The sequence below is a fragment of the Populus nigra genome, chromosome 10 (genome assembly GCF_951802175.1).
Source record: "Populus nigra chromosome 10, ddPopNigr1.1, whole genome shotgun sequence".
In the NCBI taxonomy this organism is placed as follows: Eukaryota; Viridiplantae; Streptophyta; class Magnoliopsida; order Malpighiales; family Salicaceae; genus Populus; species Populus nigra.
The window spans coordinates 6,837,671-6,863,677 of record NC_084861.1 but is presented as its reverse complement, the minus strand read 5'-3'; the positions used below and the strand labels follow the sequence as shown (position 1 = coordinate 6,863,677).

At 37.0% G+C, this 26,007-nt stretch overlaps 2 protein-coding genes across 2 annotated transcripts; one reads left to right on the top strand and one right to left on the bottom strand.

The window, feature by feature from the left end:
- Positions 1–664: 664 nt before the first annotated feature.
- Positions 665–13,705, top strand: LOC133705909 (uncharacterized). Its single transcript, XM_062131348.1, has 15 exons — positions 665–862; positions 993–1,133; positions 1,871–2,416; positions 2,980–4,473; positions 4,580–4,907; positions 5,355–5,604; positions 5,686–5,902; positions 6,021–6,373; positions 6,517–7,062; positions 7,396–8,593; positions 8,994–9,344; positions 9,684–9,921; positions 10,190–12,819; positions 12,913–13,061; positions 13,155–13,705. Exons 1-15 carry the CDS (start codon positions 809–811, stop codon positions 13,498–13,500), a joined length of 8,841 nt encoding a protein of 2,946 aa, XP_061987332.1. The 5' UTR covers positions 665–808; the 3' UTR covers positions 13,501–13,705.
- A 1,677-nt stretch (positions 13,706–15,382) lies between these two features.
- Positions 15,383–16,660, bottom strand: LOC133705249 (protein SLOW GREEN 1, chloroplastic-like). The gene is made up of 2 exons (XM_062130389.1): positions 16,657–16,660; positions 15,383–16,542 (listed from the first exon to the last, which is right to left on the bottom strand). The coding sequence occupies exons 1-2, from the start codon at positions 16,658–16,660 to the stop codon at positions 15,893–15,895; spliced, it is 654 nt and encodes a 217-aa protein (XP_061986373.1). The 3' UTR covers positions 15,383–15,892.
- Between the last annotated feature and the right edge of the window lie 9,347 nt (positions 16,661–26,007).

The window sequence follows — 26,007 nt, the reverse complement described above, 5'->3', positions numbered from 1 at the left end:
CAACCAGCCTTATCTTTTTCCCTTTTGTCAACGATGAGTTCGTCGTTGTCATGATGGACAATATTCGATTCATTCGTCCATTTCACACATCCTTTTTTCGAACAAAACCTAGAAGAATCCTTCCACTACTTTTGACGAGCTGATATTAGTTTATAGTCTAAACTCTTGTCGATTATATATATAAAAATCCTTGTAGATGTTTAAGAGTTTTTTTTTCAAATAAAAAAGTTACAGTCATAATTATTTTATTCATTTTTAATTTCTTATATTAAAAAATTACTTATCTAATTTTATTTTTCAATATTTTATATATTTTAAAGTAGTCATAATAATTTAGTTTAATTTTTTAAAAAAGTTATTATAATCTTTAAAAAAAACATTCTGATTATAATTTATTAGGTCAAGTTTAATAATAATACAGTAAAGTTTTTTGTTGGGTGGATTTTTTTTTAAAATAAAGAAAGTAGCATAACCTGAATGAAAACAAAAAATATACATAGATGTTGAAGAATTCTTTTTAAAATAAAGTTATACAACACCTTACTTCAAAGAAAACAAATTCTCATAAACTATCCATAACATTTCCATGTGGAGAAAGAGCGCAAGAAGAAAAAAAAGAGGAGCTTTTTTAAGTCAAGAAAGGAACCAGAATACGAGAAGACCTGAGGGAAGACCGACCTTTTATTTTCTTTCTCCAGCGATACAGTAGCACGGAAGACGAGAAGACTTGTTTCCTGTGACTGCCTTTTTCTTTCTCAATAATAAAGAAGCAACACTCCCTCTTACCTCTAATAAAGGCAACGCAGAGATGGATAATGCTTGTCTCTTTCTTCATGCCTCCGTACTGCATTGTATAGTCAAGGTTATTCTTTTCTTTCCTTCGGTGTTTATACCTGTTTCTTTGTGGCGAAGGAACTCCCCCCCCCCCCCCCCCCAAACCTTTTTCCTTCCTTTATAAGTTTGAAAGTAGGAAGCTCTTTTCATCATCGCAGATAAACGAGAAATTGATGATGGAAAGATCAGAGAGTTCAAGCAAGATGATGAAGAAGAAAGAAATTCCTAATGATCGTGGCTTCGTTGACACCATTTTTTCATGGTCTCTTGAGGATGTTTTCAATGAAAATCTTTTCAAGGTTTTTACCTTTTCTACCTTCCATTTTCATCATTCTCTCTTTAGTTATTTATTTTGTAAAATTAGATTGTTGGCATGCGATTATTATTTGCAGCTTTTGGATTATTTTACTGTGCAGTAATTGACGTTTCCTTTATTAAACAACTTCTTGATTTAAGAAAATTATTTGGTTTTTACATCGATAGTGGGTTAGACCCTTACAAGTCCATTCCATTTTGAATTTCACTTTGCTTGCCCTGAACGTAAGCTGAGGCAGAGCAGCTCCAACTTACCATAAAAATGAAGAGTTTTGGAAACTCTTTTAATAATGGAGTTTGTTCTTGCATGCATGCTTGGTGTCAAAATATTTTTTAGGAGTTGACAATTCGTAGCTGTTTAGATAAATGTCTTAGTCTTAATGCTACTACATGATTGATTAATTGTGCCAAAACTCTTGACATGGATACTCACTTGTGTATTTGTTGAGCATGTGATGTGATGCAATGGCGCAACCTGTTAAATAAATGTGTAATTTGATTATACAATTAAATATTGTTCAGTGTTGTTTATATTTTTGTGAAAGCTACGCAACTTTGAAACTAGCCGCTGTGTTCCCTGGAAATAATTTTGTTGCAGTTGAGCTGTCCTTGCATCGTGTAAAAAGATTAGATTATTGTACCAGCCGAATATTTGGAGATAGCATCTTTTGAGGTGCCTTCATGTCCTGTGAATGACCTCGTGTTTTGCTTTCCTTTATAGGTGGAAAATATTCCAGAGTCATTTTACTCGGTTGAGCATTATCTTGGATCATATTTAATTCCTTTGTTGGAAGAAACCCGTGCACAATTGAGCTCAAGCATGGATATTATTTCCAGAGCACCGTTTGCTGAAATGGTTGCTTTCTTTGAGGCCAAGCCCCACGGCACATTATTGTATGATGTTAATATTGATTATTGGAGAAACAGATCCCGTGGCAGTGGCAATGAGCATTACAAAACATTGCCCGGTGACATCGTTATTTTAACAAGCGCTAAAGCCGAAAATGTCTCTGATTTGCAAAGGGTTGGATGGACATGGACATTTGCTGTGGTCACCAGTATAACAGGAGATGAGACCGAGGATGCTGCTACATATACTTCTTTCACAGTCAAGGCGCAAAAAGAAATTGAAATTAGTGATGGACTGCAGAAATCACTTACTGTGATTTCATTGACTAATATAACAACTAGCAAAAGAATATGGAATGCACTCCACATGTTCGGAAACTTGAATATCATCAAAGAGATTCTGTGCACTGATTCTGTGGTAAGATATATATATATATATGAATGTGATTACTGTCTCTAGTATCATGTAGATTTTGCATTGCCTTAGGTCACATGTAGATGCTATATTTTCACACGTGGAAACATGGAGATAGCCAGTTTGGCTTAAAATATGCTATTAATTTCGAAATCGTTCTTGAGGGATGGATTGGTGGTATTCAAAACCAAATTTGGAATAAAGCCGGAGAAAATGGATGGACTGAGTGGTGGATCTGCTCGCTTTTCTACTGGTATCATCATTTGAGCTTCTTGCTTGGAATGTAAAAAAAATTATTTTAATCTACTTATACCCTCACGCTCTCGCTTTCTCTCTCTGTAATTTTTTCTTTGTAGTGTTTTTCTCTATTTCATCTTTCTGTAAAATAGATGGGCACCCTGATGATTCTTATGGCGGTGAAGAATAATCATGATCATGTTTTTCATCCTATATTTTTCTGTTCTATATATTTAGTTGCAGACATAACTTCCAGGAGACGAATTTGTGTCTGTTTTGCATGTAATATACTGTTTTGAACTTGATTGAGTTTCCATGTTGGATAACAGGTTGAGGAAAATTGCAACCAATATTCTATGTGGGAACGTGCAATCTATGATGAGAATGTTGTGAATCTGTCATCTAAATTGAATGAATCCCAAAGCAAGGCGGTTTTGGCATGTCTGCATAAAAAGCAACGCAACCATAAGTCGGCAGTTGAACTTATTTGGGGCCCGCCAGGGACCGGGAAAACCAAAACAGTCAGTGTGTTGCTCTTTAGCCTCCTAAAAATGAAAAGCAGAACTCTAACATGTGGCCCAACCAATGTTTCAATTACAGAAGTGGCCTCTAGGGTGCTCAAGCTGGTCACAGAATCTCATGAAGCAGATTCAGGAACTGATTCTTTGTTTCATTCTGTGGGAGATATTCTTTTGTTTGGCAATAAGGACAGACTCAAAGTTGATTCTGAAACTCAGGAAGTCTATTTGGATTATCGTGTCAAAAGGCTTATAGAGTGCTTTGCACCTCTGACTGGTTGGAGGAATTGTTTCAATTCGACAATTGATTTTTTTGAAGATTGTGTTTCTCAGTATGCCATTTTCGTGGAGAATGAATTAATCAAAATGCAGGAGCATGATGATGAAAATGAAGAGAAAAGGGAATCCTGTAGCTATCAAGCTGTTGCCCTCAAAGGAGAGCTTAAAACGTTTCTCGAATTTATGAGAGATAGATTCCGCTCTACTGCATTACCTCTAAAAAGATGCCTCATTTTATTATGCGCTCACATACCAGAAACTTGCATTCTCAAACATAACATTCAGAACATCGTATCCTTGTTAGGTTCACTCAACTCTTTTGAATCTTGGCTATTCCACGAGGGTGTGATTTCTGATGAATTGCTTGAAGTTTTTCCACTCCCAGGGTTAGATGAGGATTCTTTCCAAGGTTTTATTGATATATTGTTGCAGTTGAGACTTAAAACGTTTCTCGAATTTATGAGAGATAGATTCCGCTCTACTGCATTACCTCTAAAAAGATGCCTCACTTTGTTATGCACTCACATACCAGAAACTTGCATTCTCAAACATAACATTCAGAACATCGTATCCTTGTTTGGTTCACTTAACTCTTTTGAATCTTGGCTATTCCACGAGGGTGTGATTTCTGATGAATTGCTTGAAGTTTTTTCACACCCAGGGTTAGATGAGGATTCTTTCCAAGGTTTTAATGATATATTGTTCCAGTTGAGACTTAAGAGAAGTGAATGCCTTACTATGTTGAAAAGAGTACGGGATTCTCTCCGCCATCTGGATCTTCCAAGTGCTATGAACAAGCGGTCAATAGAGGAATTCTGTTTCCAGAAAGCAACCTTATTTTTGTGCACAGCTTCTAGTTCGTATAAGTTGCATTTGTTGCCGATTGAACCACTGGACTTTTTGGTAGTTGACGAAGCAGCTCAGCTAAAAGAATGTGAATCAACAATACCCCTACAACTTCCTGGTATCAGGCATGCTATTCTAATCGGTGACGAGTGTCAATTACCCGCTATGGTCGTAAGCAATGTATGAGAAAGCTACCTCATTGTTTTATTATTGTCTTTTTTGTTGAACTGAATTTTAGATTTGTTACTTTCTACACTATTGGCTTCATATAGCTTATGGTTCCTAGGTTTGTGATAAAGCTGGCTTTGGAAGGAGTTTATTTGAAAGGCTCAGCTCATTGGGTCACTCAAAACATCTTTTAGATATGCAGTACAGAATGCATCCATCCATCAGTTGCTTCCCTAATTCAAAATTCTACTTCAATCTGATCTTAGATGCACCAAATGTCAAGGCTAGAAGTTATGTAAAGCATTATCTTCCAGGGCCAATGTTTGGTCCCTATACATTCATAAATGTATTGGGTGGAAGAGAAGAGCTAGATGATGTCGGGCATAGCAGGAAAAATATGGTTGAGGTAGCCATTGTGCTGAAATTACTGCGAAGTCTGTACAAAGGTATATTATGCAAGATCTTGAAGTTTTTGTTACCATCGTGTTTTGGACTTTTTATATATGATTACAGCCGAAGGCTTGGAATTTTTTCTGTGCAAACTGATGCTTCCAATTGTTTTGCTTTGGCATATGAGGAAATTAAATGATCTTAAAATACCAAACTTTCTCTGACGGTGTTTTCATCTTGCATTAAAAACACTTGTATGACTGTTTAGCTCCTTTAAAGTCAATGCTTATTGACATCTTGTTTTCAGAGAGACTAATAATAGAGAAGTGAGACAATGCAAATGACCTTTCACTTTTGAAGAAAGCATAGACACTATGAATTTGATACTTTTCTGTGATAAACTTTTGGCTTAACATCATTTCATCGAAACAATTCCTGACACAAGATTTTGCTGTCACTTATTATTCTTATTATTTGACATCCTTTGATGTTTCTGCATGCAGCATGGAGTGGACAAAACATTAGAGTTGGTGTGATATCTCCATATACTGCTCAAGTTGGTGCGATTCAAGAGAAGCTTGGTAAGAATTATGAAAACATTGATGGTTTTTCAGTAAAGGTGAGTTCAATCGATGGATTTCAAGGTGGTGAAGAGGACATCGTAATAATATCAACCGTGAGATCCAATACAGGTGGAGCAATTGGGTTCATGTCTGATCCTCGGAGAATTAATGTTGCTCTTACAAGGGCTAGGTAGTGCTTCAAATTAGTTCATTCCTGGTGTCGTTTAATTGTTCTAACAACAGTTCTTACCTTCTTTAAATGCCATTTCAGGCATTGTCTTTGGATTTTGGGGAATGAAAGAACCCTATCAAATAGTGAATCTATTTGGGAAAAGTTAGTCCATGATGCCAAGGAACGCAATTGTTTCTTTCATGCTGATGAAGACAAGGATTTGGCCAAAGCCATTTTAGAAGTCAAGAAAGAGTTTGATCAGCTTGATGATTTGATTAAAGGAGACAGTGCACTATTCAGAAGTGCTAGATGGAAGGTATTTATCTCATAGTTACCTTTCTGTCATCCATCATAGTTGTATTATGGAAGTCCTTATGGCAGATGTTTGGTGTTAAGCATCATAGTTATTTTCTTTTGATATTTGTGCGGTCCAGGTTCTTTTCAGTGAATACTTCAAAAAATCATTTGGCAAACTAGCATCAGTCAGAAAGAAGACACCTGTTCTGAACCTTCTACTGAAACTTTCCAGTGGCTGGCGTCCTAAGAAAAGGAGTGTGGACTTCATTTGCGGAAGCTCTTCTCAAATCTTGAAACAGTTCAAGGTTGAAGGACTCTATGTAATCTGTTCAATTGACATAGCGAAGGAAATATGCTACAAACAAGTTTTGAAGGTTTGGGATTTATTACCATTAGAAGATATTCCTATGCTGGCTAAACGTCTAGAGGGCATCTTTGAGACATATACTGATGATTTTATCAGTCATTGCAATGAAAAATGTCTAGAGGGGTATGTCTTTGCTATATTTATCCTATCTCTAGTTGTGCACTTGTGTTCCTAAATAATTACATAGAAATTTGCTTCAATTTGGCTGAAACGGTTAGCTTTCTTTTTCTTTTGTTGAGTTTTTCTTATTGTTTGTGTTTGTTCAGAGATCTGGAAGTTCCAAAAACTTGGAGAACCTCTTTTGATATTCCCAGATATAAGAGTTGCAGCAACAATGAAATAAGAAGCAATTCAAATTCTGGTGGTCCTGATGGTCCCTACTATGTAGAGAACTCAAAAGTGAGTGAAAGTTTGTTGCTGATGAAGTTCTACTCATTATCTTCTGGGGTCGTGAGCCACTTGCTTTCTGACCGTGATGGAAGAGAATTGGAGCTCCCATTTGAAGTGACTGATGAAGAACTCGAGATAATCATATTCCAAAGAAGTACATTTATACTAGGACGATCAGGGACTGGTAAAACGACTGTTTTGACAATGAAGCTGTTTAAGAAAGAGGAACTATATTATACGGCAACACAGGGATACTTAAATACTTCAAAGGACAGCAGCAGGAGAAACAATGTTGCTGATGACATTAAATCTGTTGGGGATGGTGTTGGAGATGCCAAAGAAACTGTATTGCGTCAACTTTTTGTGACAGTCAGTCCAAAACTCTGTTATGTCATCAAGCATCATGTGATACAATTGAAAAGGTTTGTATTGTTTTAGAAAATACTCTCTACGCTGGAGCTGATACCTCCAGGTTAAATTTATTTCTTGCAAAGTGTGCTTTGCATGATGCAACTTGTTATTAAGGAAATTTTATTGTCTAAAACAAGCATTTGTTCATATGCATTGCTGGATTGAACTTTCAGAAATTTATAACAGGCCCTTAAAAGTAGCCTAGCTTACTTCTGTACTTCATAAACATTTCTTTTTAATCAGATCACCCCATTCCATTATTATTAAACTTCGGAAAATTCTTCCTAAAATTACCCTGCTTTCTGTATTTGTTTTCTTATATTAGCGTTGTTGTGTGTGTACAGCTTTGCCTCTGGTGGAAAATACTCAGCAGAAGGGAGTTCAGTTGATATGGAAGATATTGATGATGCAGCACAATTCAAAGATATTCCAAACTCTTTCTTAGATATTCCTCCAAAGTCATACCCACTTGTTATCACTTTCTTTAAATTTTTAATGATGCTTGATGGAACAGTGGGTAATTCGTACTTTGAAAAATTTTCTGACATGAGGCAGCTTTTGCATGAAAAAGTGGGGAATTCAGGATCAATCTCAGCACAAACTCTTATAAGAACAAAGGAGGTTAACTTCGAGAAGTTTTGTGCAGTTTATTGGCCACGTTTCAATGAGAAATTAAAAAAAAAGCTTGATTCATCCAGAGTATTTATTGAGATAATGTCCCATATAAAAGGTGGCCTGCGAGCTGGAGAGTCTTGTGATGGCAGACTGAGCCGAGGGGATTATGTTATTCTATCAGAAGGTCGTATATCCACTTTAAATAGACAGAAAAGAGATTTTATATATGATATTTTTGAAGACTATGAAAAGATGAAGGCAGAAAATGCTGACTTTGATATGGCTGATTTTGTAAATGATCTTCATATTCGTGTTAAAACTTCCAAGTATGAGGGTGATGCGATGGATTTTGTCTATATTGATGAAGTCCAAGATCTTACAATGAGGCAGATTGCTCTTTTTAAACATATCTGTAGGAATGTAGATGAGGGATTTGTTTTTTCTGGTGATACAGCGCAGACAATTGCTAGGGGGATTGACTTTAGGTTTGAAGATATAAGATCTTTGTTCTATAAGGAGTTTGTTTTAGCATCAAGGAGTGCGGGAAATGACAGAAGCGAGAAAGGTCAAATATCTAAAATATTTCATTTGAACCAGAACTTCCGTACCCATGCTGGTGTGCTCAAGTTAGCTCAGAGTGTTATTGATCTTCTTTACCGTTTTTTCCCTTCATTTATTGATGTCTTAAGCCATGAAACAAGTCTTATTTATGGGGAAGCCCCTATTTTACTTGAATCTGGAAATGATGAAAATGCAATTGTAACTATTTTCGGGAATAGTGGGAATGTGAGAAGCAATTTTGTTGGGTTTGGAGCAGAGCAGGTGATATTGGTACGGGATGATGCTGCTAGGAAAGAGATTGATAACTATGTTGGGAAGCATGCTCTTGTTTTGACTGTTGTAGAGTGCAAGGGCCTGGAATTTCAGGTCAGTGGTTTACTGTACATCTTGTTTTTCCTATTTAAAGCATTATCTTTATCATTTCCACTTCTTTCCAGGCCCGTTTTCCTTTTGTCAAAGTCAAAACATTTGATCACCACATCGATAATTTTTACCATGCTCGTAACTTCAGTCTTTTGATAATTTGTACCTTTTTAGTTCTGAATTGCTGTTTGAGTTTATAGATGCGGTGCCAAGTGTGATGATTCACAAATAAATGTATCAAATTTATTCAAATTTTAGCCATAGATAATTTTATGGATGGGATGTGGGAGAGCGGATACTTTTTTTAAATCTAATGGATGCTTACAATCTTGAAAAACATTCACATTTCTTTTAGCCACTGATGTCTTTGCCCTTTTAACTCTTTGCCTCATCTTTTTTTTAGGATGTCCTCTTGTACAACTTTTTTGGCTCATCACCTTTGAAAAATAAATGGAGAGTTGTCTATGAGTTTATGAAGGAACAAGATTTACTTGATGGCAATTCCCCATCCTTTCCAAGTTTCAGCCCAGCAAAACATAATGTCTTGTGCTCTGAGTTGAAGCAATTATACGTTGCTATCACTCGTACACGGCAAAGGTTGTGGATTTGTGAGAATGTGGAGGAGTTCTCCAGACCAATGTTTGACTACTGGACGAAGAAGGGCCTTGTCCAAGTGAGGAAACTGGATGATTCGCTTGCCCAAGCAATGCAAGTTTCTAGCAGTCCTGAAGAGTGGAAGTCTCAGGGTTACAAGGTTTGCTTCGTGTTATACTAATGCAACATTTAACTTATAATTTCTTGATTTTGATGTTCTTAACAAAGATTAATATGCAATCTCTATTTAATTATTTTTTGTTATTGATCAAAAGTTGCTGCATTCACTTGTCAAGGAAAAATTTATCCATATTGTTCACAAAAATTTTGTGATTTTGGATATCTTCGTTTATTGCTTTCTGTGATATTAGATGTTTTCAATATCCCATTCCTACTTGTTTGAAAGGACAAAGTGTCTTTCACATTGCTTTCTTTTCGTCTCGCCATGCTCATACAAGTGTAACTTGCCTTTTCATTACCTTTTATTGGTGTCACCCAGCTTTTACGTGAGGGTAACTATGAGATGGCAACTATGTGCTTTGAAAGAGCAGGGGATGAACATGGGGAGAAATTGTCCAAGGCTGCTGGGCTTAGAGCAGCTGCTGACAGAATGCATAGTTCAAATCCTGAAATGGCTTCTGTTGCCCGTAGGCAGGCTGCAGAAATTTTTGAATCAATAGGCAAGGCTGAGTATGCTGCCGAATGCTTTTACATGTTGAAGGAGTATGATAGGGCAGGTATGCTTTTGTGCTATCTTCACTTCTTTTTCAGCGTTGCTACAGATTTGCAAGAGTCTTGCAACCACCGTTATTCTGCACTTTCGGTTTTCTAATGTTTCTGCTAGTTATGACCATTGCCTGTGTCCCTTGTACGCTGAATTAATATTCTTCATTGCAAATGGCATCATCTTTTCTGTGAGAAAATTATTTATGAAATTCACAGATTTGCAAATTAGTTGACCTTAACTTGCAGTTATTACCGATTAGGATTTACTGGCTTCTGCAGGTAGGATTTACTTGCAATGTGGGGAATCTGCAATGGAAAGAGCTGGAGAATGTTTTTTTCTTGCTGAAAATTATTGTTCTGCAGCTGAAGTATATGCAAAAGGCTGCAATTTCTCAAAGTGCTTGTCTGCATGTACCAAAGGAAAACTCTTCGACACGGGCTTGCATTATATACAGTACTGGAAACAACATGGGACTGCAGACCAAAGAAGCAGAGAAATGGTTACAATTGAACAAGAGTTTCTGGAAAGCTGTGCTTGTCATTATTACGAGCTCAATGACAACAGAGCCATGATGAGATATGTTAGAGCTTTTGATTCCATGTCTTCAGCTCGTACTTTCTTGACTAATTTGGGGTGCCTTGATGAGCTTTTGTCTTTGGAAGTGGAATCAGGGAACTTCCTGGTGGCGGCGGGCATTGCAAAGCTTAAAGGTGAGCTTGTCCTTGAGGCAGATCTACTGGGCAAGGGTGGACATTTTAAGGAGGCATCATTGCTTATTCTATGGTTTGTGTTTGCAAACTCTCTCTGGTCAACTGGGAGCAAAGGCTGGCCTTTAAAGCAGTTTCTTCAGAAAGAGGAACTTTTATCAAAAGCTAAGTTACTTGCAAAGGATGTGTCAGACCAGTTTTATGAGTTTGTTCACACAGAGGCTGAAATTTTATTGAATAGCCAGCACAACCTATTCAAGATTCATCAAAGTCTAGATTCTTCTCGGAGACATAGTAGTATCAGAGGTGAAATATTATCAGCTCGAAAGATACTGGACATGCATCTTCATTTAAATACCTCAAAGTATTGGTGGGAAAATGACTTAGTGTCTGATTTAGCAAGGTTGTCAGAAAGAAACTTTTTGAACAACCAAGTCTCTGTTGAGACACTTGTTTACTTTTGGAATTTTTGGAAGGATAAGATTGTGAACATATTCAAGTTTCTTGGACGTCTTGAAATGCAAGATGTAACTGAATATGGAGATTTTGGTGAATTCTGCTTGAATTACTTGGGCGTGAAGAGACAGTTTAATAATCTGAACGCTATCTATTTTCTGATGATCTCGGATGCTCAGTGGGTGAGGGAAATACCCAGAAAATTTATTCAAAGGAAGGGGAACTTGGTTTCTGTAGATGTTCATCAGTTTGTCACTGCTGCTCACGGTTATTGGTGTTCGGAATTACTTTCTGTCGGCATGAATGTATTAACCAATCTTGAAGCCCTTTACAATTTATCAGTTAGGAATTCCTTGTCCCTCTTTTGCCAAAGCAGGTCTCTTACTCATATATATGAGGTGGCAGATTTTCTTTTGAATTGCCAGTTTCTAAGTATTCAACATGGTGATATCAAGGCACTGCGGAAATTCACTCGACTGGCAACTGGATGCTTCTACGATTGCATCTATCCTAGGGACTGGAGAGAATCACTGAAAGAGAATATGATTTCGTTGAGGAGAACTGAGATTTGTAGGAATTTACTCAAGGAAGTTATCTTTGAAGATGTGAGCTCAAAGAACGATCTGTCTTATGCGCAACTTGGAAGGATCACATCGATGATTCTTGGTTCTGGTGAGATGTTATGTGAACCATATGAGAAGATGGCAGATGGTTTACAATGGAATTCTTCATGGAAGGCTTTCATTGAGGATCTCTGTAGGAATGAGAGGGAGGTGTCCTATATGTGGAAGTTGCATGAAGCTCTGGAAGATACTTATTATGCCAACTGGAGGAAAGGAGATTATATCTTGCCTGGTTGTTTCTTATACATGCTCGAACGCCAACTAATTTTGTTATCCTACTTCCAAGGCTATTGTCTTACAACAAAGTCTTCTTTTGTGGAATGGCTTATATACCAAGAAGGCCATGGGAGTCCACCTTTTGAAAGTTTGATGGGAGTTGCACCCCAATCTACAGAAAGCATCCTGGAGTTTATTGTTGACACTGTTCATCTGTTTCTTGATAATGAGAAGGAAATGATGGAGTGGATAAGAGTATCAGAAAAGAACGTGAAGGTCCTGAATGACTACCATGCTGTAGTAGTGTTGAGATTGGTTGTCATAATATGTTTAATTTATGTGAACTTTGGATTGTGTAAAGGCTTGCTTTCTGACTTGCTGGGTAGGACCTATATCACCAAAAAACTGCCAGGTCAATTTTATGATGCCATCCGGAAGAGGCAGAAGCATAATTCTCTGAATGTAAATCCAACTGTGGTAGCTGAAGCATTTAGCAAGATTGGCAATCCTCTGGTAGTTGTGAGTTTTGGTAAAAATTGCTCAAGATTTTTGTGTCCAGATGCTATTTTTGTGGACATGAAGGTCAATGAAAGCAAAGACAACGTATTAAGAGTCTTGTTTGCAAAGACTGATGCTACATCTCAGGATCACACGGGAGCTGTTGAAGCAAACACTAGGAGCTCATTCAAAGGAATAGTGTCTCAGGGCATTGAAGATCTGGGGAAGATACCTGAGCTTCCATCTAATGTTGGAGATACGGCTAACCGGAACTCGAGTTGTGGGAAGAAGGATGAGGGTAACCCTCCATTGCGCCATGAACGGCTTTGGGAAATATTTGAAGCACTAAAATCTCCAAACCATGGAGTAGATGAAAGAAGCAATATTGCATGCGATCCAACATTTAAGGTAATGCTGCTTTTCGAATTATTTTTTATTTTTTTAACATGCTCAGAGACATGGTTATTTCTTTCTGCTAATCATTATATCATTTATTTTCAGGTGGATATAGACAGAATTACTTGCCTTTTAAAAGCAGCAATTGATGGGAATTTTCAGAACCCTCCCGGTGTTGATAATAAAAACCTGCTTGAGGAAGCTTCCACCATGCTTCACGAAATGGGGCAACTTAATGCTGCATTAGAAATGAGGTCAGTGTTAACATGATGCCTAGATCCATGGTATTTAATGAAGTATTTCATTCTACTTGCTACGATAATATTTCAAGTATATTTTATTTTCAGGGAATCAGAACATGAGAGCGACATTTCTACAATTGGAGAACTTCTCGAGAAGCTGCAGTCAAGAAGGCCAAGAATGGAATTTTTCCTAAGCCAGATATTCTTGCAACACGATGAAAATCTTAAAAGAGAGATGTCAGAGAGAAACATTGCATCAGATGGCCAACGTGATGAGGAACATAGTAACAGCAAGGCTGAGGGGAGTTGCGTTTCTGCTAAAGGTGAGATAAACATTTCACGGAGTAATGTTGAAACCGGAGGTAGAAACCCTGATACGGAGAACAAGGGGAAGGGAAGCAGCAAGTCCAAGAAAAACAAGAAGGGAAAAGGAGGGCGGAAACGCAAGTAGCCTTAAACCTTCTCAAAAAAATAACCTTTTCTTCTGCATTTGTTTATAGCAGTGTGATTTTTCCTTTCCTTTCCTTTTTCTTTTTTTTCTTTTTTTTTTCCCTGTATGGAGAAAGAAAAAACGAAATATTATGAGGTCATAACACCTACAAAAAACTAGAAAAATATTGTAATTATTTTCAATTATTTATGTTGACTTGGTCATATCTCCAGTGGCAGGATCGAACTCGGAACATAGTTTACTGAGTCTGGGATTCACTTCATTTTTAATTTTCATTTTATGCACATAGCAATTGTGCATGTAACCGGAAATTATCTCCATGTTTATGTTGAGAACTCTCTGATATCTTGAGCCGCATAAGTTTGGAGCCTGGTTGAATGAGTTTTAGCTGAAGAGTAGAGAGGCTTCGCAAGAGCTAAGCCATAAGCCAGCCTCCATTTTATTTCCTAATAATCGTTAATTGGTTTTCTATGCTGGATTAGACAAGCCTAATAGAATTTGATCGGATTAGATAGTAGATTGACCTTCTTCACCTGACTTCTCGAATAGTTGTTCTCTGTATTTCAAAACAATTAAAAAAAATTAAATTTTTGTAATTTTTTTTTAAAATTAATATTTTTTTTTTGATGATTTTTTTTCTTTTCTTTAAATTAATTTTTTTTATTTCAGAATATTTTAATTAAAAATAAAAAAAATTTATTTTAATGCTTTTTCAAAATTAAAAAAAAAAACCCTTTTAACATGAAACTTGATTTTGACATTTTAACATGAAACTTGATTCGGAGAAGTCCTGAGTAAATGGATTGATCCTGGGTCAACAGCAAATTGACCTAACAACCAAGCCAGGTTTTATGGCATTGCTATTCAGTTGCTTGCCATAGAAAAGACAATTGACAAGAAGGTAGCTGTAATTGACTCGTTGACACCATGCAGCCTCTCAAGATAAAATAAATCCCTCAGAGAAGGGGATTTTAGTCTTCCAAATAGCCCTCCAAGAAAGTAACTCTTCCCTCCATGCAGGCATCCTGCAATGTAACTCTATTAATATACCCCACTTCAAAATTACCAATACTATTAGATTCTGTTAGAGAATAATATAAATCATATCCTAAGACCTCACCTAACAGCTTAAACTATTGGGTTGATATGGTTCTTTGACATGGTATCAGAGTCTTAATGACCAAATGGTCTCGAGTTCAAAACTCACCATCCCCATTTAATTGATAAAAATTAAGCACAAAGGTAATGTGAGCATGTGCAAGTTTCAAGCCCAAAAAACTTTCACTTGAGGGGGCGTGTTAGAGAATAATATAAATCATATCCTAGGACCTCACCTAACAGCTTAAGTTATTGGGTTGAGATGGTTCTTTAACAGATTCCATACTCTCCATCTTGCCTCATTGTCATACTAATCCTTTCAGTTTTGCATCTTGCATATCTCTAACAAAGCCAATTGTCCAGTAAATAATTATATCATGGAAGATGCAGCCAAGATCTCACCAGATTATATTTATCACTAGCTAACTGTAAGAACTCAAAAGAGTTTGGCAGAATTTCTAGACTGGCTGAAACTCTGATGAGCAAGACAAAATAGAGAAGTTTCAGTTCAGCTTATAGCCTGACATGAGCTTAAAGGCATAGTTCATCTATAAACTCAACTCAAGGAAACCACAAGTCTCCTTTTGTATGGCATGACCCAAAAGGCCCTCAAAAGTGGTGGCGATTCTAAAGATTGAAGGTCTAAGTACACCTGTGGCCTTGTCGTTGTAAAGAACCAACAGGAAGGCCTTTGGTCAATTTTTTCCCAAAGTAATGACGCATCCACTGCATAGTTCTTGTGTAATGCTAGCAGGAATAAGCACACACGAATGAATAATCTATATAAGCCACGTGCAAACTAAACAAATTTCAATAGCAAAGCAACCAAGACATAAGAATCCACAATTCATGCCACACTCAGCAACCCTCACTTTTCATAGTAAACAAAATTCAATAGTAAAGAGAGCAAGTAATAATAATCCACAATTCATGCCAAACTTAGAAACTCTTCAAATCAAAGTGTAATCCAGGAAGAAGCAGAACAAAATAACAAAATTTTCCTAGATGAAGAAAATTAGATTGACGGACTGAAAAGAATTCCAAAAGCATGATGGAGAATACAAGTCATCCTCAAAAACGTGAAAGCAATATCATGAAAGAGCAGCCCAATCCTGCTGAATATGGACAAGGAAATTCCCCTAAAAGCATAAAAACTTCAGCGACGTTTCCAGATCAATCCTAAACTAAATGATATGGATGATTATTACCCAAAAATCCAATGTCTTCCTTCTCTATCTGGAGAGTAGCTGAATTCTCCAAATCATTATTACCTCAAAACTTCAAAAGCCAAGACTCAGTTCTTCTCATTTGACCCAAAAAGCTTCATCCTTGATAATGAGGTCCTCAAATACCCCTCCACCTCAAACTTCTTTGGCGAAAGCTCACGATACTTGGCAAACTGCTCTTTTGCCTCCTCATTTCTATCAAGTAAACTATATATCATCCCTCTACAAAAATAAGGCCTGAAATCTTTAGGATCCTCTTTTGACAACTCTTGATAACTCTTCACCGCCTCCTCCACATTCTTTTGCAGGAACTGTATCTGTGTCATAATCAGCCTCACGTCCCTCGCTTCTTTCACTTTATTCTCCTCTTCTGCAATATCTAAAGCCCCTTGTAACCTTCTAATAACCGCCTCTCCTTCTTCACAGCGGTCCATTAGTAGTGCATTCTCGAACAAAGCCTCAAAAGACAAAGGATTTGCAACAAGAATTTCTTCAAACACATTGCGAGCATCTTGTGCACGACCCGTTTCGTTCAGCAATCTTGCCATTAAAAACTTCCATTCAGTTACCTCCGGTTGCGCAGACACTAAAAGCTTTATAATCTTTAAAGCCTCTTCATCTTGGCCATTTTCAAGTTTTTGTTGTAAAAGTGATTTTAGAGACTCGATCGCTTCAACATTAGATTCAAGGAATGCTTGTAATGGCGTTGATTGGTTTTCTTAGCCTTTTAGTTAGGTGGTGAGTGGCGGTAGGTGAGAGGGCGGGAAGGTGCTTGATAGTTGAGAGGAGACAGGAGGAACCAATCACCGCATCAAATATAGTATAGTTTCACGCATCATCGACATAATAATAATATATACAACTGGCGAGTTGTAAGAAACCTGTACTCTTAATTTTCAGTATTTTGCTATTTTTAATTTTTTGCAAGGTTTTAAATGGTCATTGATGAGATAGTGACATATACGAAAACAACGATGAACCCAAAATCAAAAGGAGATTGGAGAATAAAAATAGAAATCGGTAAATCTTCTATTATTTGCGTGTTAGTTTTTTGTTGGAGATTATCTCTTAAGCAACCATACAACTGAATGATGTATTTATAAAAAATCATTTTCCTATCTTAATCTCTGTGCTTTTTACGAAATAATTAGTTTATTTTATTTTAATTTTTTACTTAATCTTACTCTTACTTTTCCTTGATAATTTAATTGTTTTTTTTTATTTCTTCTAAAATGTCCTTCATTTCTAGTCAATTTTTCAACATTTGGAGATGAGTATATCATAGGATCAGGGTCAAGTGCAGCCCGAAATGAATGCCTTTAACTTGTTGGATGCTTCATGCAAGTGTATTTTGGTCGAGGATGCCGACGCATTGTTTAAGACGGTGAAGGACAAGGTTAAGCCTGATGCTAATACTAATTACAATTAATGTATTGTTTTTTCGCTGGTGTGGAGTTAGGAATCCGACTAGAGGAATGGAGGTTTTGGAGGAAATGATCCAGCTTGGCCATACCCCTGGTAGTTTTACATACACAACTTCCATTGATGCACTTTGCAGGCTTTATGAAAGAATGATTGAAGTGGGTTGCTTTCGTAGTGTCCAGACTTGTAATATGCTGATCTCAATGTTTTTTGAAATGGGTGATGTTGATGGGGCATTTGAGGCTTGGCATGAGATGGATAAGAGAGGTTGTGCACAGGATGTTGTTGACACTTGTATTCTGATGCTCGATCGATGCGCTTTTCAGTTACAATAAAGTAGAGGATGCATGTTTTCCGGTAGAAGATATCGTGAAATTTCCATATCAGAAATTTGACTCTTTTCTGATGCAGCTTTCAGTGATTGATAATATCTGAGCCATCCACAGGCTCTAAGAGAGCACATGAGGACGTTCTATAACCATCCCATGGCAAGACGCTTTGCACTAAATGAAAAAAGAACCAGCTTGAGCGTCAGAGGGAAGTAAGGCAAGATTTTAAATTAAGCAGAAAAGTAAAGAAACATGCTTAATGTTCTTATTGATTGTTGCAATATTTTAAGTTGCACATGAGATTCCTCGTACGAGTAAATTAGTTTTGAGGAAAGGTTTCAAAATAATCATCCTGGGCTGCGAACAAACTCCTTCAGCGCTAAGTATTCTACCGACAAAGATTGCAGTCATCGAGAAAAGATAGTGCGGCCTTTAACCCAAAAAAAAAAACTGATCATTATTAACTTAAATTAAGGAAAAAATAATAGTACAAGTAAGTAATCATGTTATTCCAAGGTGTTACATTTTCTAATATTAGAAAGGATTTCGAGATTCATTGGCATGCCCATGTTATGTCATTGGACGACAGTGTTTCGTCATTCTATGACAACATCCATGACAACATTATAAAGTTCTATCGGATATGGGGGGCCCTAATATCTCTGAATTTATATCCACTGTAATTTGCATGCCCTTCAAGTGTTTTAGCCCACCAAAATCCATATTTTTTAAACCTTGTCCATGTGTTTTTTTTTTCTTCTCTCTCTCTCTCTCACTCTTTTTTTAGTTGAACTTGGAGTTTGTTGAAGCAGTAATTTGAATTTAATTGTTAATTTATTATAATTTTTTATATTAAAAATAAAATATTAAATCACATAATTTAATTCAATTATATTGTGTAGAATACTTATGGAAATGAATTGAATTAAAAATTCTATTTATTTTACCTTTAATTCAAAAATCTTCTCTTTTTATTATAAAAAGTCGATTCCATTAGTAACGGTTAAAATCTTATCTCATGAAAAAGAAGTGGTAAATTATTACAAGATCATATATGCATTCCATTCCACCAGATGCAATAAATCACGAATCGATCCATCATTATTGTTTTGCCTGGTAGCTCCAGTCGATATCCAAAAATCGCTAATCCAGTAATAAGAAAGCAAATAACAGAGATCGAGCCCCTGCAGCAAACCCAGCTAGAGCATTCGGGAATGGCGCCAAACCCAGCACATTATTTGGTCGAGTGCATGCGGATGTTTTATCAGGAATGTGAGTGGAGTTTCCTGCCATCTTCTTGAAGAGATTCTTTGCTTACCAATCCGACAAGACCTCGACCGAAAAAATCCTAGTCGGAGTCCATTTCAACAAATGTAGAACCAGGAATGCCAGAATAATCTTGAAACCATCGATCATGGCGCGCGATAGCATCCAGAAAGAATCCTTGCTTTCTAAAGATCCAACTCTCGACCACATACTAATGTAAAGCCATTTTACATTAGTTGGCATAATTGATGGGATTTGAGTGGGAGATGAGTTGTAATTGGTGGAGTGTGAGTGGAGGATGAGTTGGTATAATTGGTGGAGTATGAGTGGAGGATGAGTTGTTAGGCATATATTCCTCCTAAATTTATGACCATTATACCCTCACTCTTGCCTATAAATAGGCAATGCATTCAAGCCTAAATGCACACCAAGATAGAGAAGAGAAGAGTAGAGTGAAGAGAGAGTAATCCCACAAAATTGTGAGGTATTTGTAAGAGAGTAAGTGAGGTGTTTTCTCCTAATAATAGAGAGATTCTTAGTTGTTCTCCTATTATTTGAGAGAGGTTGTAATTCCCACATTACTTAGTAAAATCCTTCTATACTTGCCTGTGGACGTAGCCCAATTGGGTGAACCACGTAAATTCTTGTGTGTCTCATTTCTCATTTTATCTTATTCCTTGCCTTTTGTCTTGTCGGGTTTGCATGCCAGTATCCTAACAGTGGTATCAGAGCATTCTTGGTTGGTGTTGTTAATACACAAAAGTTATTCGTGTATACGGTTACTATTCACGTCTACGGCACTATTCACCTATACGACACTATTCACCCATACGGTACTGTTCACATAAGTTACTGTTGGCGTATATAGAAAGTCAGTGCGGTGATTAAATACAGTCTAGGAAGTTCTGTCTAAGGAGATTGGGTTTTAAGCGGGACCGTTTGTGACCCCTCCAATCTTTCCTGGGAACTTACTTAGTGAAGTATTATTCACACGATACTATTTCTGTATACGTTACAGTTCTGTGAAACGGTGATAGCTGAATAGATCACGGTGAATAAAATGGCAGCAAAGTACGAGATTGAAAGGTTCAATGGGAGCAATTTCTCACTCTGGAAAATGAGAATCAAGGCAATCTTAAGGAAAGACAATTGCTTGGCAGCAATTGGGGATCGACCCGCGGAGATCACTGATAATGCAAAATGGAATGAGATGGATGGAAATGCTATTGCTAACATACATTTAGCATTAGCCGATGAAGTATTATCAAGTGTGGCGGAGAAGAAAACAGCTAAGGAGATATGGGAGACTCTAACAAAGCTATATGAGTCCAAGTCTTTGCACAATAAGATTTTCTTAAAGCGGAGACTTTATACCCTTCGAATGACAGAAACCACGGCGGTGACTGACCACATCAACACAATAAGGACTCTATTTTCACAACTCACTACATTGGGTCAACAAATAGAGGAAAGTGAACGTGCAGAGCTTCTACTTCAAAGTCTTCCAGATTCGTATGATCAGCTCATTATCAACTTGACCAATAATATCCTCACAGACTATTTAGTCTTTGATGATGTTGCAGCCGCCATCTTGGAAGAAGAAAATAGGCGCAAAAATAAAGGAGACAGAAATAGTTCAAACCAAGCAGAGGCATTGTTGGTGTCAAGAGGGAGATCAACGGAGCGTGGCTCTAGTGGGAGTCAAAGGCAAGGGAGGTCCAAATCAAGAAGTAAGAAGACTGTGAAATGCTACAACTGTGGCAGAAAAGGGCACTTCAAAAAGGATTGTTGGTTTAAAAGGGGTATAGAGAATACTGCAGAGTCATCAAAACCTCAAGGATGTGTCGCAAGCACCTCAGAAGATGGAGAGGTTTTATATAGTGAAGCAGCGACAGTCTCTACAGATAGAGAAGAGCTCACTGAGGTCTGGCTAATGGATTCAGGAGCAACATGGCATATGACTCCTAATCGAGATTGGTTCCATACATATGAACCCATCTCTGGAGGCAAAGTGTTCATGGGTGATAATCATGCTTTGGAGATTGCTGGCATTGGCACCATCAAATTGAAGATGTATGATGGCTTAATTCGTACTATTTCAGGAGTGCGGCATGTGAAAGACTTGAAGAAGAATCTTTTGTCTGTAGGACAATTTGATAGTCTTGGCTGTAAGATCCGAACAGACAATGGAATAATGAAAATTGTCAAAGGAGCGCTGGTGGTTTTAAAGGCAAGAAAGACAGTTGCAAACATGTTTGTATTAATGGGAGAAACACATCATGGGGCAGAAGCGTCAATCGCATCAGCCAGTCCTGCAGAAGAGAAGACTATGATGTGGCATCAAAAACTAGGCCACATGTCAGAGAAAGGTTTAAAGGTTCTCTCTGATCAGAAGTTACTCCCTGGGCTTACAAAGGTTACTTTACCTTTTTGTGAGCACTGTGTTACAAGTAAACAGCACAGGTTGAAGTTTGGCACATCAACAACTAAGAGCAAATGCATCTTAGACCTGATTCACTCTGATGTTTGGCAAGCACCGGTTGTATCCTTGGGAGGAGCAAGATACTTTTTATCATTCATAGATGACTTCTCCAGGAGATGTTGGGTGTATCCAATTAGAAGGAAGGCAGATGTGTTCGCAGTCTTTAAAACTTTCAAAGCGCGGGTGGAACTTGAATCTGAAAAGAAGATCAAGTGTTTGAGGACTGACAATGGAGGAGAATATACCAGTGATGAATTTGATAACTTCTGTCAACATGAAGGTATCAAAAGGCAGTTCACAACGGCATACACTCCACAACAAAATGGAGTGGCAGAGCGGATGAACAGAACTCTATTAGAAAGAACAAGAGCAATGTTGAAGGCTGCAGGTCTAGAAAAGTCATTTTGGGCAGAAGCAGTCAATACCGCCTGTTATGTGATAAATCGATCTCCATCAACTGCAATTGAGCTGAAGACACCGATGGAGATGTGGACTGGGAAGCCAGCTGATTATTCTCGATTGCATATATTTGGAAGTCCTGTGTACGTGATGTACAATACACAAGAAGTTAGCAAACTAGATTCAAAATCCAGAAAATGTGTATTCTTGGGATATGCTGATGGAGTGAAGGGGTATCGCTTGTGGGATCCCACTGCCCACAAGGTAGTCATCAGCAGAGATGTCATATTTGCAGAAGGTAAAATGCAAATGGAAGAACATAATAGCATTCTAAAGGAGACTACAGCAGTCCATGTGGAAAATACTCAGAATCATGCTTCTTCTGAAGTTGTACCAGAGCATGAAGAGCAAGAACAAATAGAGACTGAAACTCCTGAAGTTCGGCGGTCGACTCGTGAAAGAAGGCCACCGACTTGGCACTCAGAATATGTTACTGAGAGTAACATTGCATACTGTCTTCTAACAGAGGATGGAGAGCCTTCAACTTTCCACGAGGCTATCAAAAGTACAGATGTATCTATGTGGATGACAGCAATGCAAGAGGAGATTGAAGCTCTACACAAGAATAACACTTGGGATCTTGTTCCGCTACCACAAGGAAGAAAGGCCATTGGCAACAAATGGGTTTACAAGATAAAGCGTGATGGCAATGATCAAGTGGAGCGGTATCGTGCAAGATTGGTAGTGAAAGGATATGCTCAGAAAGAAGGAATAGACTTCAATGAGATATTTTCTCCGGTGGTACGACTTACTACAATCAGAGTAGTCTTGGCAATGTGTGCTATATTTGATCTTCACTTAGAGCAGTTAGATGTGAAAACTGCATTTCTTCATGGAGAACTTGAAGAAGAAATTTATATGCTCCAACCAGAGGGTTTTGCTGAAACAGGCAAGGAGAACTTGGTTTGCAGGTTGAACAAATCTCTATACGGTCTCAAACAGGCGCCGAGGTGTTGGTACAAGAGATTTGATTCCTTCATAATTAGCCTTGGGTACAACAGACTCAGTTCAGACCATTGTACGTATTACAAGAGGTTTGAAGAAGATTTCATCATTTTGTTGTTGTACGTGGATGACATGTTGGTGATAGGCCCCAACAAAGATCGAGTCCAAGAATTGAAGGCACAATTGGCTAGGGAGTTTGATATGAAGGACTTGGGACCAGCAAACAAGATTCTAGGGATGCAAATTCACCGAGACAGAAGTAAGAGGAAGATTTGGCTTTCTCAGAAGAATTATTTGAAGAAGATCTTGCGACGCTTCAACATGCAAGATTGTAAGCCAATTTCCACCCCACTTCCTGTTAACTTCAAATTATCCTCAAGTATGTCTCCTAGCAATGAAGCAGAGAGGATGGAGATGTCTCGAGTACCGTATGCATCAGCAGTGGGAAGTTTAATGTTTGCCATGATATGTACAAGACCAGACATTGCACAAGCAGTGGGAGCAGCTAGTCGATACATGGCAAATCCTGGTAGAGAGCATTGGAATACTATTAAGAGGATCTTGAGATACATCAAAGGTACCTCAAATGCTGCATTATGTTATGGAGGATCAGAATTTACTGTCAGAGGTTATGTTGACTCAGATTTTGCTGGTGACCTTGAGAAAAGAAAATCCACTACAGGCTATGTGTTCATAATTGCAGGAGGAGCTGTGAGCTGGGTCTCTAAACTTCAGACTGTTGTAGCATTGTCCACAACAGAAGCTGAGTACATGGCAGCTACACAAGCTTGTAAAGAAGCAATATGGATGAAGAAACTTATGGAGGAGCTCGGGCATAAACAAGAGAAGATTCTTTTGTATTGTGATAGTCAAAGTGCCTTGCATATTGCAAGGAATCCAGCATTTCATTCAAGAACAAAACACATAGATGTTCAATATCACTTTGTTCGCGAAGTGGTGGAAGATGGAAGTGTGGATTTTCAGAAGGTTCACACAAAGGAAAACCCAGCAGATGCTTTGACTAAACCGGTCAACACTGATAAGTATATATGGTGTAGATCCTCTTATGGCCTAGCAGAAACGTAAGCAGCATGAAGATGGCAAGTATAGAAAGGATAAAAGAAGAATCACAGATAATCAAGTGTGAAGACTTGATTAAATCATCAAAGTCTTCAAGTGGGAGAATGTAAAGCCATTTTACATTAGTTGGCATAATTGATGGGATTTGAGTGGGAGATGAGTTGTAATTGGTGGAGTGTGAGTGGAGGATGAGTTGGTATAATTGGTGGAGTATGAGTGGAGGATGAGTTGTTAGGCATATATTCCTCCTAAATTTATGACCATTATACCCTCACTCTTGCCTATAAATAGGCAATGCATTCAAGCCTAAATGCACACCAAGATAGAGAAGAGAAGAGTAGAGTGAAGAGAGAGTAATCCCACAAAATTGTGAGGTATTTGTAAGAGAGTAAGTGAGGTGTTTTCTCCTAATAATAGAGAGATTCTTAGTTGTTCTCCTATTATTTGAGAGAGGTTGTAATTCCCACATTACTTAGTAAAATCCTTCTATACTTGCCTGTGGACGTAGCCCAATTGGGTGAACCACGTAAATTCTTGTGTGTCTCATTTCTCATTTTATCTTATTCCTTGCCTTTTGTCTTGTCGGGTTTGCATGCCAGTATCCTAACAACTAATACAATTATCAGAATTGTTGGATTTTCAAATATTACTTTGAGGAGGTGTTTATTATTATTATTATTTTGCCTACGTACATAGCTTTATGATATTTTTATGATATATAATTGGCAAACCCATTCATGGTTTCTGAGTCACTTCCTCATGGGTCAGCATTATATATATATCCAGTACACCAACAGAAAGGGATTTATTCCCTGCCACTATAATCAATCCTCTCCTTCTAAAATATAGTTCGGTATTGTGTTATTTTTTAAAAAAGTATTTTTAAAATTATTTTTATTTTGATTGATGTATTAATTTTAAGTGTTTTTTTTAATGATTTTAATGTGTTATATTTAAAAAATAAAAAATACTATATTAATATATTTTTAATTAAAAAAATACTAAAAAAAGATTTATAAAAAGTGACCGTGGGTTTTAAATGTAATAACATATTCCCATATTATAATACCAAACACTTACTATAGAAGAAGTGGCACAAGGAATAATGGAGAGAGAGGAAGGGTAAATACATGTTTTGTTTCATCACGAGCAAAAGGAAAGTGACGCTGGGTTTTAAAAAAAAAATTAAAAAGTAAAAAAAGGTTTGTATTATTAATAGTATTTTTGAAATGTTGTTTTTGAAGTCGATTTTAAAAGGAATTATTATTGTAACAAATCGAATAGTTTCTTCTTCTCTGAATTTTTTTTTATGTTTTTTAGAAATTAAATTTCATTTATAATTTGTATTTTAAAAAAACATAATAATAACTACACAACTAAACTAACTAAACAAATAAAAGCTGATCCTTATTATTATATTTTTAACCAATAAATCGGTTTCAAGTTATATAAATTAATCTAGATCGAATAAAAAAATACTTGATTAATCTAGGTCGAATAAAAAACATACTTGAGTTTTTATTTTCTATTTAAAAAAGTTAAGAAACAATTCATATAAATAAAAAAAATGAAATTTACAGACCTAGATTTATTTTTAGTTTGTTAAAAAAAAAATGTAAATGAAAAAAACATCGTACGAGATCGCCCGAGTTTCTACTTTCTCGAGGCAAATTACAGACCTAGATTTTTACCTCTCGAGACCCGGCTCGTATCCCGGGCCAACCAGCCTGATAGACATGTGTATGGCACGTGTCATCCGCATATTTGTTCTTTTACTGGCCTTATCTTTTTCCCTTTTGTCAATGATGAGCTCGTCACCGTCATGATGGACAATATTCGATTCATTCGTCCGTTTCACACATCCGTGTCATTTTTCGTTTCACAGCAAAAACCTTTTCTCGAACAAACCTTGAAGAATACTTCCGATACTTTGGACGAGCTGATATCGGTTTAGATATAGTCTAAACTCTTATCAATACTGATTAAATTTAAGACTGCATCTTGAAAGTGTGATTTTGCATTTTTAATCTCGGAGTTGATATCTGGCTTTATATCCAATAATAAAAGAATTTAATATTAATATATTTAAGTTCATTTAAGAAAACCGTTTGATTGTGAAATAAAAAACTACGCCACCCAATTAACTACCTAAATTATATATATATATATATATAGGAGTTTTTTTTTTCCAAATAAAAAA

Bases quoted from the DNA above. Each gene is read 5' to 3' on its own strand.
- LOC133705909 (XM_062131348.1), top strand. From the start codon at position 809: ATGGATAATGCTTGTCTCTTTCTTCATGCCTCCGTACTGCATTGTATA. The intron at 6,374-6,516 runs GTATGTCTTTGC...GTGTTTGTTCAG, and splicing joins AATGAAAAATGTCTAGAGGG to AGATCTGGAAGTTCCAAAAA. The intron at 12,820-12,912 runs GTAATGCTGCTT...ATTTATTTTCAG, and splicing joins CATGCGATCCAACATTTAAG to GTGGATATAGACAGAATTAC.